The 15,664-nt window shown below is 39.1% G+C and overlaps 1 protein-coding gene across 6 annotated transcripts in view; it reads left to right on the top strand.

Annotated features, from left to right (window-relative positions):
• Positions 1–15,664, top strand: part of adgrb1a (adhesion G protein-coupled receptor B1a) — a 227,193-nt gene that overhangs the window by 203,575 nt on the left and 7,954 nt on the right. For 4 of the 6 annotated variants that reach the window (XM_028470094.1, XM_028470090.1, XM_028470088.1 and 1 more), the window contains exons 25-29: positions 6,456–6,554; positions 8,450–8,621; positions 11,368–11,463; positions 11,552–11,591; positions 13,371–13,978. In XM_028470094.1, the coding sequence (XP_028325895.1) occupies positions 6,456–6,554; positions 8,450–8,621; positions 11,368–11,463; positions 11,552–11,591; positions 13,371–13,978 (1,015 nt within the window). The remainder of the gene's footprint in view (positions 1–6,455; positions 6,555–8,449; positions 8,622–11,367; positions 11,464–11,551; positions 11,592–13,370; positions 13,979–15,664) is intronic. The other 2 variants (XM_028470093.1, XM_028470091.1) reach the window with 1 other exon arrangement.

The following is a 15,664-nucleotide window of genomic DNA, read 5'->3' as shown; positions in this document are numbered from 1 at the left end:
CAACCATTACTTAAAAGAACTGCCTCCAAAATGACAGCGCAGAACAAAGCCCAGTCAAGCTAAATATATCCCTCAACCTTCAGGAGATGATTGAAGGTAGTGCTGGATGATATACCAGTTCATACCGCATACCAGGTTTATTAAGGCCAGAGCACCAAATGTTTTATTCTTTAACCGCCACTTTACTTGGATTTTTGAGGTCCTTCCCGGGTGTGCAATTTTATGAAATTTGGCTGCATGGTATATTTTGGTGAAAAATATGTATAGCTTATTGATGCAATTTCGGGACTCGTTAGCGCCATGTACAGTTTGTAACTTTCTACTGGTTTTAACTGGCTGGATGGCATTCAGTAAGTATATGCAGCGGACCATGACTAGCAAAAATTTAATCTGGACCTATAACCTAAATTCAACAGGAAGTCAGCAATTTTGAAGTTGGCGGGCAAAATTGTTGTTTAAACAGTGAGTTTTTACCACATTGCCACTCCTACGGGGGTGCTAAATCTTCATCAATTTTAAAATTTGGAAATTTGTGAATAACTCAGCTGAAACTCATTCAATCAAAACCCAGTCATGTGCAGAATGGTCAGAATGTCAATGCTTTGGACAAGTGGATGATCATTTGTCAGGAAGATGATGAATTTTTATGGAACACACTTCCTGTGGCTGAATGTCTCAGTTGGAGTGGTAATTTTTTTTTGCAAGTGAGTAACCTGCCACTTATGTTAAGGCTACCAAAACCTCAAATTTCAAAACATCCCCAAATTTACAGGCTTATAGAATCAATTAAAACACACAAAAGAGCCCCTAAAGTCATGTTCTAAAACCTTTTATTTTAATTAAAATAAATGTTTAATCATCCAATTTAATGGACTCAAATTTTAGCATCTAGCTAAAAGAGGAATCATCATAGAGGCCTGAAACTTGTGCACAACACTAAAGGACTGATGAGAAGTCAATAGGCCTTGAACATATTCCCATATCTCACACAGTGTGGGTGTGGCAAGCATTCAACTCTGGTTGAGATCACCATTTTAACCCCTGAAACAGTAAATATGTAATATCTTTGCTGTATGAGGTCTTATCAGTCTGATACTTCACGCAAATTATCACTTCATTGCAACTAACACATACCAATAAAAATAACTGACTGTAGACACAGGGCTACATACTTGTGAGCATGAGATGTTTTTTCACAAAATTTTAAAAAAAATCATAGGAAGGTCCAAGGAGGCTGAAACCTGTCTCTACGTAATCAGCTTTCTATGGCCGACATTTCATACACTGCAATCTATGGTCTACAAAGAAGTCCGCCACTCTAACTTTTTACAGATATGTTGCAAGTTTGTTCTTGGCCAATAGTAATATTTCATATCACTGCTTTATGCAGGAAACACACCATTTCACATGCTTATAGCCCTAATTAATAGCTTATCTACAACGTTTGAATGATCCAGATTGAACTAACAGTTGAATTTCTATGAATATTTTACTAAACAGAAGTCCTCTGTGATGACCTCCTGTATTCTTAAGCATGGCTAAAAAGCATTTAATTATCTCATTGGTTTGTCAAATTGATATGAGGTTTTAAAATGTTGTTAATCAGGTACTTGACCCTAATATAGCAAAGTTTGGATATAAAGGTAATGCTTGTGACTAATATCTTACTCCTCTCCAAACTGGTCCTCGGTGTTAGGTTACATACGCGCGCGCGCACACACACACAGGCCTTCACACACGAAGCAACACAGATACATAGGGACACAGACATACAGTAGTGTGAAAAATTGTTTGCTCCCTTCCTGACTTCTTACTTTTTTACATGTTTTCCGCATTTAAATGTTTCAGATCATCAAACAAATTTAAACATTAGACAGCATAAGTGAACACAAAACGCAGTATTTAAATGAAGGGTTTTATTAATTATTGAGGAAGAAACAAATCCAAAAGCTACATGGCCCTGTGTGTAAAAGGGGTTTGCCTTCTAAACCTAATAACTGGTTGGACCACCCTTAGCAGCAACTACTGCAGTCAAGCATTTGTGATAACTTGCAACGAGTCCTTTACAATGCTGTGGAGGAATTTTGGCCCACTTATCTTTGCAGAATTGTTGTAATTCAGCCACATTGTAGGGTTTTCGAGCATGAACTGCCTTTTTAAGGTCATGCCACAGCATGACCTAACGTCCGGTTCCAGAACCATTACGAAGATGTTTGAATTTTGATTATTTTTTCAGTTCACAAGTTTGCAATCACTTCAATCACCCGTGATGAATCACTTGAACATAGTGGTGCTTTTTGGTCACTTCATCGCTCCAGTGATGTGACTACCAGGGAACAGCCTCAATGTGGGTGTGTGTGTGTGCGGAGCCACTGACAGGGGAGAGAGAGAAGGCTGATCAATTCTTCCCCGGCCATACATTTATTTCACTTATCACAGACAGCGCTGCTTATACGGTTTAGATCAACTTACGGGGTTACTAAAGGATGAGTTCACCCACAATGTAGGCTTATTTAAGAAGTGTACCACTTTAATTTTGCCCCGGTAAATTGAGGAAGTGTATTACAGCCCTCCGCTGCAGCCGGCTCACTGTAGCGGGAGGGAGTGGCTGCTGCCTCGGTTCTACAAACAGCGGTGGCCAGGGGAGTTGTCACTTGAAGACGCTTAAAAATTTTAAACTTTGAGCAACTAGGTCGTGCAGGACCTAGTTGCCAGAATAATAACAATCTTCCTCAACAAGAACTGTTGATTGATTCGTCACATGACTGCTCCAGAGTTTCATATAACATCTACCTGGGATGCAGCTCTTTGTTTTTTAGACTGCTGCCAACTTGTAGTGTTATTTCAGTAAGTTTCAGGTTTACAGTTACAGTTGGGTACCTTTGTAATTGAATATCCAAGTGAATTAATAAAAATGGCCTGTGTAAAAGCTTTTTCAAATAATACAAATATTCTGTGACATCTTTGACTTGTTGGCTTGCACAACTCAAATAATCAGAATTGAGAACTGTTTCGAACGTGAATCGGAATCAGAATCGTTAAAATTTAAATGATGCCCAACCCTAATCTCAATAGCATTGAGGTCAGGACTTTGACGAGGCCATTCCAAAGTCTTCATTTTGTTGCTCTTCAGCCATTCAGAGGTGGACTTGCTGGTGTATTTTGGGTCATTGTTCTACTGTAGAACCCAAGTTCGCTTCAGCTTGAGGTCACGATCCGATGGCCGGACATTGTCCTTCAGGATCTTTTGGTAGACAGCGATATTCATGCATCCATTCATTACAGCAAGTTTTCCAGGTCCTGAAGCAGCAAAACAGCCCCAAATCATCACACTGTCACCACCATATTTTACTGTTGGTATGATGTTTTTTCTGAAATGCTGTTACTTTTACGCCAGATGTAATGGAACACAGACCTTCCAAAAAGTTCAGCTTTTGTCTCGGCGGTCCGCAGAATATTTTCCCAAAAGTTTTGGGGATCGTCGAGATGTTTTCTGGCAAAAATGAGACAACCCTTCATTTTATTTTTGCTTGGCAATGGTTTTTGTCTTGGAACTCTGCTATGCAGGCCATTTTTGCCCAGTCTCTTTCTTATGGTGGAGTCATGAACACTGACCTTAACTGAGGCAAGTGATGCCTGCAGTACTTTAGATGTTGTTGTGGGGTCTTTTGTCACCTCTTGGATGAGTCATCGCTACGCTCTTGGGGTAATTTTGGTCAGCCGGCCACTCCTGGGAAAGTTCACCACTGTTCTGTGTTTTCAATTGTGGATAATAGCTCTCACTGTGTTTTGCTCGAGTCCCAAAACTTTAGAAATGGCTTTATAACCTTTTCCAGACTGATGGATTTCAATTACTTTTTTTCTCATTTGTTCCGGAATGTCTTTGGATCTCGGCATGATGTCTATAGCTTTTGAGGATATTTTGGTCTACTTTGTAGGTTGGTCCTATTTAAGTGATTTCTAGATTGAGAACAGCTGTGCAGTAATCAGGCCTGGGTGTGGCTACAGAAATTAAACTCAGATGTGATCAACCACACATATGTTCTAACAGGAGTTGGGTGTTCACCAGTACATGCATCGACTGTAGAAAATACATACTGTACATAGCACTGTGGGAAGGACGCTGAAATGCTCACCTTCATGGGCGTGTCTGTTTACATGTCAATCACGGCAGAGAGTTTCCTGGAGGCTCGGCATCTCCAGCTCAGTGCCAAGTCAAATTCATCATTAAAGTGGGCATGCGTCATCAAATTGGCACGAGGTGCTTGGGCAAGCCCTGCAAATCACCCTCTAACGTTTGAGGGAATCAATGAAAAAAAACACTTGGCATGTGTCTGAAGCCCAAATAGCACTTTAATGATATTTAAAGCACAAAAAAGTCAATTTAGCTTAACATGGGCTCTTTAACTTCTACACAGTTAATTGGAAGAACAACAGGAGAGAAAAATAAGCAACTAATCAGAGTGTTAGGAAATAGTTAATTTTGAAGAAGACTGTTATTCAGCAGAAAAGCGATTCAGACATAACGCATGTGCAGCGTCCTGTCAGTCCCCACCTCGGCATTGTGTTCAGTAAGCCGTTAAAAGGTATTGTATTACAAACCAGTCAGAAGGCTAGCTTTTAAGTATTTAAAATAAGGAACAGCAATTTGTGTGCCTTCATTATTCTAACTCAGCGGCATCAATTGCACCATGAAAGCTGCAAGGTCCACAGCAGAGAAGACAGACATCCTTATCAGGAGGGCAAATATATACAAATATGTCAAAGTGCAATAGGACATTGTGAAAATAAATTCCACACATTCTGTGTACCCTTATTCGTTTCACACAAGACAGATGGCAGATGTTTATCACCTGCTTTTTGCTGGTCCACAATGCTCACGTTGCAGGACTGGGTGGACACTCATCCCAGTGTTAAAAAAAAATAAAATAGAAATTGTTGTGGAATTTCCTGGTAACTGTAAAACAAAACAATGATCTTACAGCCGTTAGTCTCGATGATGATTCTGAAATAATTTAGATAACCCTGTTGAACCTGAAACACTACAAAGGAATGCTTTACTTTCTAAAGGGATAGGGGTTGTTGTCGTTGTCTTACTATTTTTAGTAACACTTCACTTGAAGTTTTATACTGAAGGCTGACATTACGCTGCCATTATCTGTCATTAGCATGAATAAGGTGTCATGAATTAAGTGTTCGAGCTAGTGCTAAATTATGACACCTTTCGTTAAATGATGACACCTTTGGAGCTATGTTGGCATTTTTTGGGTTAGGTGGAGGGATCTAGTTGGGTTAGGGTAACAAATGATAATTAATGACAGCCTTCATGACACTTTATTGATGCTAATGACTGGTGTCATTATGTAATAACAAAGATAGCATAATGTCAGCCTTATGTTTAAAACTTTAAGTAAATTGTTACCCATTTTTCTCTGAGACAGTTCACAGTGACATGTAATTACATTCACAAAAGAACATTGGGAATTTTCACCATGTATTTGTCATTATTAGTCAATATGTTTATTTTTGTCTTTTTTGGATGGTGATAGTGTGGTCGTGCTCAGGCATGATGAATATGTTGGAAAAGGACTATGTTGGAAAAGGACATTGCAGATGGAGACGGCAGACATAAGGGAACTATAATAGAAGGTTTATTGGTAAGGTGAAGGAGGAAAAAAAGATTTTTTTGTTTGCATTAAGGATGCAATAAAGTCAAAGAAAAAGAAGTAGGTGGCTTGCTGTGATGACCTTTAAAGAGAACAGCTAAAGAAGAAGGAAAGAACAGGATTGTTGTAATCTCACATCACAATGTGCTGACCTATAAGCAGTGGAGAAAAACAAGAAATAAACACCAGGTGCTTCATTTCACTCCACACAGCTTTTGTTGAGAACATGAACTGAGAAAGGCCTCTATTGTACCTGGTTCCATGCTTTAATTATATACATTGTAGCTTGCTAAGCATGTTAACTGATGAATGTAACAACCGAAAAGCAGAATAACTTGTAAGGAAGGCTCTACTACACTTAAATAGCTGATTAAGCTTATGGCACATGTTTATGTGGGAATAGAGTCTCCAAATGTGATTTTACAATTCTTAGGATAAATCAGGGTGTTGCTTCAATTGGATGGAGGTGATCACAGGCGAGCGCTGACATCATTATGAATAAAGAAAAGAGATTCACAAGCAATAGATAAATGGGTGGGTGGATGGGGAAAAGCTGAGAGACAAACAAATCAGAGGTTTGTTGAGACAGTCCATGAAATGTCCTGGCCCGACCAACGCTGCCCCCAACTCTTACCCAAACGCTGCCCAGCCCTGAGAGAGAGACTGTCAGAGCACTAGGACTCATTGTGTGGAAGTGTGTGTGCGCGCTATGGTGTTTTTGTGAGAGTCTGTGTGTAGGTGCATTTGTTCTGTTTGTGTATGTTACAGTGTGTTAATTTGACTTTGCAGTCAGATGACAGTGCCACTGTACAATATGACGCTCAAATGTGCCAAGTGCGGAGTTATCTCTTCGGCTGACGTTTCCACCACAGCTACCAGTAACGCCATGTTAGTCCTGCTAATTATTTTACCTTGACTTTTCTTACCTCTGTTCTTCTCCTCTTTATGCCTTCCTCTCCTTCTGTACATGGTTATTCTTTGTCCTGTATCCCTCTGTCAATGTTCTTCTTCCTGACACTGTTGCAGGGAGGATAACACCCAATATTTAGAGGCTCTTCTACTTCTGTGTTGTATGTGTTCAAGTACTGTTGGGAGATATGTAGCTGTCAAAAATCTAATATGTTTAATATTGAGGTTTGTGCTTGGAGGAGTGAATGGCCAGAATTTCTAGGTGTATATTTTTCCATAGTCTAATAACAATTAGTGGTCATTGAATTAATTCAACATAATGCTAGCTGTGAAGTAAACCTTTATTAGAGAGAGGACAGTATTATTAGATTAGGCCTTCAGATACTTTTCTGACTTTTGTGGTTTTTGAGCATCTCATTTTACCAACCAGACAAATATGTTCCAAACATGTTTCTTTGCCCCAGCCTAGCGCCCAAAGAAAGACCTCTGCGACGCTAAAATGGCGCAAGCGGGTCAGAAGAATGATATTAAGGGCACCCTGGCCAGACTACTGTTTGACTAGATCAAAAGTCCCTAAATAATTGTATTTAATAAACAGTGACAAAAGATAAAGCTACTAAAACTAAAGATGCTTCTTTCTAAAAGAATAAGGGAGCACATGACTAATTTACCTCGATCTAAGTCATTAGAGGAACATTGCATCACAGAGACATTACATAAAGTCTGTATGGAGTTCAGGTAACTACAGTTAGTAGAAAAAAAACCCTCCTGAATGAATGACTCCAGGATCTTGAATTAAATGAAGAATACAGCAGTGAACTAAGGCACTACAGACTTTACTAATGTCAGTCGAAGTTCACAGAAAAAGAAAAGTACACTGTCGAAACGACATGTGGAAAACTATTCTGTGGCCGAATGTAACCAAAGCTGAATGTATTGTTGTATTCCATCCATTCTTTAAGTTCCCAGAGTATTTTATTTGGGAATCAACAGGAAGAGCCTGGTCAGCCTACTGTTGGTGAGACGTTTCGATGCTGTTTCACTGCCTCAACCCTTGAAAAAAATGTATTACACTATATGGTTCCCTAAACCTGGCTTTGGAACATAAACCAGTGAGAACTGAGAGCATTAACCTTAGCAGCAGGACAGTGATAGCAAATACATGATTAAGAAAATGTATGTAATGGCAAAGGAGTATTCTCCTCAGTGTTCGGACTTGTCCAACTAACTAGACAACGTGGAACAGTTGTGAACAGTCTCAGGCGGGAACATCCAGACCCTTCTACTCCCAATGTTCCCAATGTTGCTCCCAGTGCAGGAAAAATCCTGTGATGGATGTGGTTTGCTGTTGAGGATTGGATAGAGTTGCTAGGGTCTCTCTCTCTCTCTCTTTCTCGCCTCTTGTTTTCAGCCTCACCATGTTGTTTTCTTTCTCCATGGCTCACCTTGTTCTTTCCCCTATTCCTGTGGCACTTGACCCTCAGTGAATTAATGATACCATCTTAGGCATAAATGCATGCAATGTATGTCAAATACTAACATATATATCTGCAAAAACAGATGTATGTTTTTGTTTGTGACAGTACATGAATATCTTCTGTGACCTCAGTTACCTGGTGCTGTATAAGTAATTTTGAACTTGATTATTTTACTCTTTTGCCTGTTGTCTAAACTTTTGCTAACAATTTGCTATGGACATGTATATAAAGCCAGTTTGGCCAGGCACAATATTCTGTTTAAAATAGGGTTCTTATTGCGTTTTAGAGATGTCTTTAAAAGATCCTGCCTTTATCAGGAGTCACTGCAGTCCTGACATTAGAGTACATGTTTACATTGTCCAGGCTCCTAACTGCAGTTTGTTCTTCTTCCTGCAGGGCATCACTGTGGAGCTCCTGTGTGGTGTTGCCACTCCTGGCCCTCACATGGATGTCTGCTGTCCTTGCAATTACTGATCGGCGATCTGCGCTTTTCCAGATACTTTTTGCTGTCTTTGACTCACTGGAAGGTTTTGTCATTGTCATGGTGCATTGCATCCTACGCAGAGAGGTACCAGTGGCGTTTTTGGTATGAAAATTCTGGTGGGGCCTCACTATATTGAGGCAAGAAAATCTGGTGCAATCCAAACATATTATCATTCTACATAATAATAGTAATAATACATTTTATTTAAAAGCACTTTTCTATAAACTCAAAGACACTTTACAGGTTTAAAAAACACCAGCAAATACAGTGATGAAAACAAAGAAATAATAATCAGAAAAAAGATGATTAAATGTTATCATCACAACACATAAGGTGCAGTAAGAGAGGAGATCACAACACAAATGATGACAAAATCCCTGCTTAGTAATGCTGTCTAGAATGACATAACAGTCTGACCTACTAGCCTATCACCATATCAACACCACCACCAAAGAACAGTGTGAAAGCTCTCCCAAGATCAAATAATCTAACGACATTGTGATGATAACAATAGAATGTAGAACACACGGAGTAAACGGCACACAGCCAATACCTAGCGATGCCTAGTACCTGCCTTACACCAAATTAACTATTGGGACAGTGTCTGGAGCCCTCGCTGTAAGGCCCCACTGGCCAAGTTGAAGTGTGCGCTGAGCATGCGCAGCAGTGCGTTGATTCAGAGTGCTGCAGGGAGGGCCAGCTTGGCTGTGCCCCTTAGAGAGGAAACAGGAGAGCAGCACAGACAAATCCACACAGACGTTACACATCAAGAGAAGAAATATACTCTGAAAATTAAATCTTTAATGTTTTATCTGGAGAAAGAAGTTGAGTTTGCTGAACAACATAATTGTGTCTGAGCATAATTATCCTTTGCACAATAGCGACACCTGGTGGGGCCGTGCCCTACTGCCCCCTAAAGCAAAAACGCCACTGAGAGGTACACAGAAGAATAATATAAGGTTTGCTTCTGATTTGGAGCCGATTTGTTTTAGTTCTCCAGCCACACGTGATTGGTCAATTCATGAAGAGGGGTGGGGCTACAGACAACGATTAATATACTACTCATACAGACACGAGAGCCACCCACTGTCAGTGACAAACTGGACCTTTAGTCTTTCATGATTTATCATATCACCAGGAAGTAATGTAAGGAACTGAACCAATTTAATCATGTAGTTGACTAAAACCAGACCAACTTAAATAGTCCTGATGATTAAATTTGGACTAAAACAAAGTCGCATTTTAGTCAAAAGACTGACTTTAGCTAAATCAAAACTGATGGAAACGTGCTATTGTTAGCTTCTCGCTCGCCAAAGTTTGCCTTTGTGGTTGTGGAGTGAAAAGTTTTTTTGTCATAATACATTTATGGGAGGATTCACTAAAGGTTTATGGGTATTAAAACATGTGCAAATGTCACTCAACGCGCTAATAAGTGGTACAAACCCCAGTAAATGCTCGCACAATTCATTTAGCGCATTTCCCTCTAATGAATATGTAATGTAGGCGTGTCTCAGAAGGGGTGCAAAAAAATGGGAGGGGGAAATGCAAATAAATTAATGCATGGAAGCAATGCATTTCATAAAATCTGGACCTCTTTGTGGTGAGTGTTTCTGCGCCAAAAATAGCGGAGATAAAAAAAAAAAAAAGGCTCCAGTTAACTTTTCTATTATAAGAAAATAATTTTAATAAAACAGTAGTCAATATTAACAGCCATTGAAAGAAAATGCAGAGTAAAGTGTGTGAGGGAGAAAAACAGCTGAACGCCTCAGGCAGCCCATGTGGAGTCTGGTGTCTGGTGCGTCGGCTAAGTTCCATCCATGGAACTTAGCCGACGCAAAGTTCCATTGATGTCGCTCCGGGTGCACCACTCCAGTGTAAAATCTAAATACTTTTATTTTAAATGTCATCTTTAACATTTAAAAAGGTAAACAAAACTATGGAAAAAAACAGAAGAACCTCAATTAATTAATTATTTCTGATAATGAGTTATGTAAAGTTACAGTATAGTTGATAAATATCTCTCTGATTTTCTCTAATTAAACCAGATCAGACTGATAATTTAATCATAATTACTGAGTACTAACAGGATACTGATATTAATATTCACAATAGTTACATTACTGTCTAGCTTTGTCTTGTGATCAAGTGAAATATGATTTAAAAATATGGTTTTTCACAAGTTGGGACTGATGAATAGTGACGTTAGCTTTTTGCTAACATTTATTTCACCCGACATGTGACATGTTGGCTTTTAGCCTTCCATACAAGAGTTAAATCTTACCATAAGTAAATTGGTGGCCGTTTGTGGTTTGATGACGGTAAGCTGCGTACTTTTTAGTTGGTCTCTTCCTTGTTTCCGGGTTTTTTTCTAACAAAGTTTCGTGAAATTATCGAACATTCTATCTCACACATTTTTTATTGATATTGATTACATCTCTATCACAATACATATTGTTATCATTTTATTGCTCAGGCTTAGGTCTCAACCACGTCTACACACTATTTGTGCCGCAATGTTGGTGAATTCCCCACAGCAGGTTTAGGGATTTAGGGACGCATCTGGTTGTGATCTTGTGTTTTCAATTGAGTGACTGAAGCAGTTTTTTTGCCAATATGAAGCGTTTAACACATTTTCCAAAGAAGTCTATGGAAAGGTTTCTTTCAAACTCTATGGTGAATTTAAAAAAGTGTGTATCTTTCAGATGAGAGTGCACGAACAGGAAGTAGGTGAAGTATTTAAAAAATGGAAATTAATCAGAACCTTTTAGGCTGTAAGGAATCTTGTACATAGTGTGATGTTTGACTGAGCAGAGCTTGTGTTTTCCTGCAGGTTCAGGAGGCAGTCAAATGCCGTGTGGTGGACCGACAAGAAGACGCTAATGGAGATTCAGGGGGATCATTTCAGAATGGTCATGCCCAGCTTATGGTATTAAAGGAGACCTTCTTACTTTCACTGTTTGCCATTTTTGATGCCTTCTGGTTAGCCAATGAGCATCATCTGCTGTTTGTTTCAGACTGACTTTGAGAAGGATGTGGACATGGCGTGCAGATCAGGTAAGAGGCAGGTGGGCTGTGCTGGACTTTGACTTCAGTCACAGATGTTTTTGTCTTCTCTGCATTAAGACAGATGAGATTTAATTTCTGCCCCCCTCCCCCACCTAGGGCCTGTTCTGACCACAGAAGCATGTAGTCCATGTGGATGGGACTGCTCTACTCTGTTTGCAGATAAATAGGGTTGTCTGCTGTACTGCTGCTGTATAATTAATTGTCTCATGGTGGTGCATCTGACAGGCTCTACTTTGAGTTCCAGGGGGAGTGAAAACTTCATTATCTCATGAGACAGGATATCAAAAACAGCATCTGGAACAGAAACGCTATCAAGACCATGACAGGGTTGATAATAATAAAATGAACAAATAGGAACAGATTGTTCTTTTTTCGTTTATTTCTTGCCAAATAGGATGTCGTACCTCAAACAGCAATCATTGGATGAATGTGATGTACACCTCTTTAATAGTGGAGCAGCTGCACTAGCATATACTGTCATTGTTCAGATCGGCACGGGTCAGCTCTGCTGTCATCTACACTGTTGGACAACCTTAGAAATATTTCTAAAATGGGCTTCAGTTTAAAGCAGAGCAGCAGTGGGATCAGTTATACCTCTCTGCTGATGCTTTTCAGTTCTAGATAGACATGCGGATCAGATATGGGCAACACATCAGCCTCGGACGGTTTTTGTGCATCCTCCAAAGTAAATGTACAAACTGATTCCAAAACCACACAAAACATACCAGATAAAATTTAAAAATAAGAAAAGCATACAAGAGCACTCAGAGACACAAACCTCATCCAAGCTCCAAATCTGCTCTTTTTCAGATATTGCTAGTTATCTGGATGATTGACGCTGATCATGGTACCATGATCATTCAATCTTTAAAGGCTTGGAAGCCTGTCCACATTACATACATATAGTAGGTCCCTATTTTTATTTTTATTTTTTGAAAAATTAAGATGAAATGCACAATCCTGATCCAATCTAGATCAAACTTGTTGGTATAATTGATGAACCAACCCGACATAACTGAGTCAAATTTCATAAAGAGTGGTCAATAATGAAGTGAGATTTTTTTTTTTTTTTTTTAATTTTCATCAAGGGTGAGAGTGATTTTGATCCAGATATCCTCCAAAGTTTGATAGAATTTTTCATGGACTAATCACTAAGGTCTTTTGTGGTTACAATTTTGTCAAAATCCATGAAAAACATTTAATGTAATTCTGCTAATGAAAATATGAGCTCCTTGTTGGAGGAAATAACAATAAAACATAGAACATGAGAGCAAAATATACAAATCACCACAAAAACACACTAAGCCTTTCATGTTTCCTGTGTTAATGCTCCAAGAAGTAATTCAGTAACACAAGGTTTGAGGAAGAACAATGCTAATGCTAATGCTGACATGAATGTTTATCATGTGACCTTCAGATCAGGTACCGTCACAGTTTTGTTGCCCTGCTCTGATAAAGGTCTGATCCCTTTCTCCATCTTCTTTAACAAGCTCTTCTGTTTCTTAAATGTTATTCCAATTTTCAGAGACAACATGATTTGACTCCAGTGAACATTTGATTCTTTTTCAGCTGCATTGTTTTGTCACTAAAACTTGTGTTACATGTGGGTTACATGTCAGTGCTGTATGTTGTAATGGACACTGACATCAGACAGTATCACTACAATTTAGATTACTGTTTGTTTTTTTACTGAAACAAGTTATACTGTGTTTTGTCAACTCTTGTGGCTCAGCAGAAAAACCTTTCATTCGTTTTCTAAAACTCCAGGTACGGTGAAACGTTCGTCCCTCCAAGGGGAGGAGAAAGCTTCCACTGGAACAGTCGGCCTTCAGAAGGGTTCAAACTTTAACACCATGCCAGCAAGCATGGCGAAGGTGCACCTCCAGAATGTGGCGGACTACACCAGCCACACACTGACACTGCGCCGGGAGAAAGGAACCACCAAGGGGATCAGCACCGAGCTGCCCGGTGCCAAGTCTGTCTACATATGTGACGGGGAGCTCCTACAGCAGCTGGATGGCGCTTCAGCCAGAGGCAGCGGTGAAGGCAGCGCCTCAGATGCCAAAGGGTCAGGGTACGTGATTCTACCAACAAATACCACAGGAACCCTCAAATCAAGTAAGGCAAAGGAAGATCAGATCACCAAGTACAATATCCACCTGGCTAACCCAGCGGGGGGAGAGCCAGTGCCGGGCTTTGGGCTGAAGAGCCTGCCCACTGAGCAAGTCACTGTGTCAGACAGAGACTCACCTGCACACAACCTGCCCAGAGATTCCCAGTGTTCTGGCAACATGTACGAAGCAGCCGAGTCTGGCAACCCAGGAGGCGTCTCCAAGACTGAAACCATCTCCACGCTGTCCATGAGCTCACTGGAGGTAAGTCCTTCAGCTAGTCAACATCCATGTTGCCACATTACCAGCTCCATACTCCATTCACAATAACCATGCACAGGAAGTCGTGTTTTTCACACTCTGAGGCTGTGTTGGAAATGTCATACTAACGTACTATCATGTGCATTCACATTAGATAGTATGGAAAGATGGAGTATGCATGAAATACCCTGATGTATATTATACTGGAACGTTTTTGAAGTATGCACGGTGGGCACACTAATAATACTCAACCACCCCATGATGCATTGCAAGCGGAATGTAAAATCATCCTGGGACTGGTTTCAAGCTGAAAGTCAAACATCCCCCTTTTCAAAACAAAAGCATCTCTTCTTGTCTTCCATTAGTTTTTTAATGCTTTTGTAAATAGCGTTTTTCTTTTGAAGTTTTGTCAGTTGCACAATGGCGGGTCTCCGAAAATCTCCGAAATGTTGGCATGAAATGTGTTTCCTGAGTTTTATTAATCAAATGAACACAAGTTGATATTCTGCTTGGTCACTTTCTCGCTTAAAATATTTTCAGATTTTTAAAAGGTGGAACAGTCATCATCCTAACTATACCTATCCTATACTATACTATATATAGTACAGAGTAGAGAGTATATACTCATTGAGTTTGTACACAGCAAATCCAGCATACCCAAATTAGCACTGTCAGATTTGATTTCAACACTTTTAAAGTGTCTATATGGGTCTACACCAGAGAGTGTTAATTTAACTCTTTTTGGAGAGTTGGTACCTTAACTCTAATTAAGTGTCAAATACTAAATCTGTCTGGAGTTAATAATTTAACACTTAGTAACACTAATTCAGTGTTAGAGTCTAAATATTAACTCTCCAAGAGTTTTTTTTTCTTTTAACTACATAAGCGTTATTTGTAAATAATACTAAAAAGGTATACATTTTGTTTTCAACTTTTAGAATTTCCTTGGGAAATTAACATTTAAGAGGCAATGATTTTCTGAAATACATTTATTTCAAAACATGCATCATAATTAGAAAACAATTTCTAAAACATGTAACAATGTGGATTTGTACATGCTCTCACTTTCATTAGAATATTGCTTATCAAAGGGTCTGACATATGAGTTGGTCAATGCAAATAACAGCATTTTCATGATTATTTTTTTTTCAATTCATTATGCATGGAAGTGTTCATCGGGATCAGTACATATGAATTTCTCCATAACTGAAAGAAATTAAGAGAATTAAAATGTCACAAACTATTAAAACCACCAATTCAAGTTGTTCACTCATAGGTAATTAGTCTATACCAATTTAAATTGCACATAAATACAAACCTTCTTGAAGAAACTGGAGGAAATGGAAGCATTCATCACTTTGTGGAACTTTTTTGTACTTCTGCATTCCCCCATATTCCACCTTTACAAGCATCTCCTGCGTGGAGATTAAACCAGAAGTTGTGTAAACCCAATCATTTTACAAGAAGACAATGGTAGATACTATTGTCCATCTTTAAAGGCAATTTTATACTCAAAAGTAAGTAAGTAAATAACATTTATTTATATAGCGCTTTTTGCAGATAAAAATCACAAAGTGTTTTACAATAACAGAGAACAGAACTTGTTTGTTAAAATTGTGTCAACGCACACAGACAATAGTTAGTGCCGAAATAAATACAAAACCTCAACCTTTTTTATTTTTACCTAAA

This window comes from Gouania willdenowi, chromosome 16 (assembly GCF_900634775.1).
Source record: "Gouania willdenowi chromosome 16, fGouWil2.1, whole genome shotgun sequence".
NCBI classification, from domain to species: Eukaryota; Metazoa; Chordata; class Actinopteri; order Blenniiformes; family Gobiesocidae; genus Gouania; species Gouania willdenowi.
The sequence above is the reverse complement of the archived record's forward strand: the minus strand, read 5'-3'. Positions and strand labels throughout refer to the sequence as shown.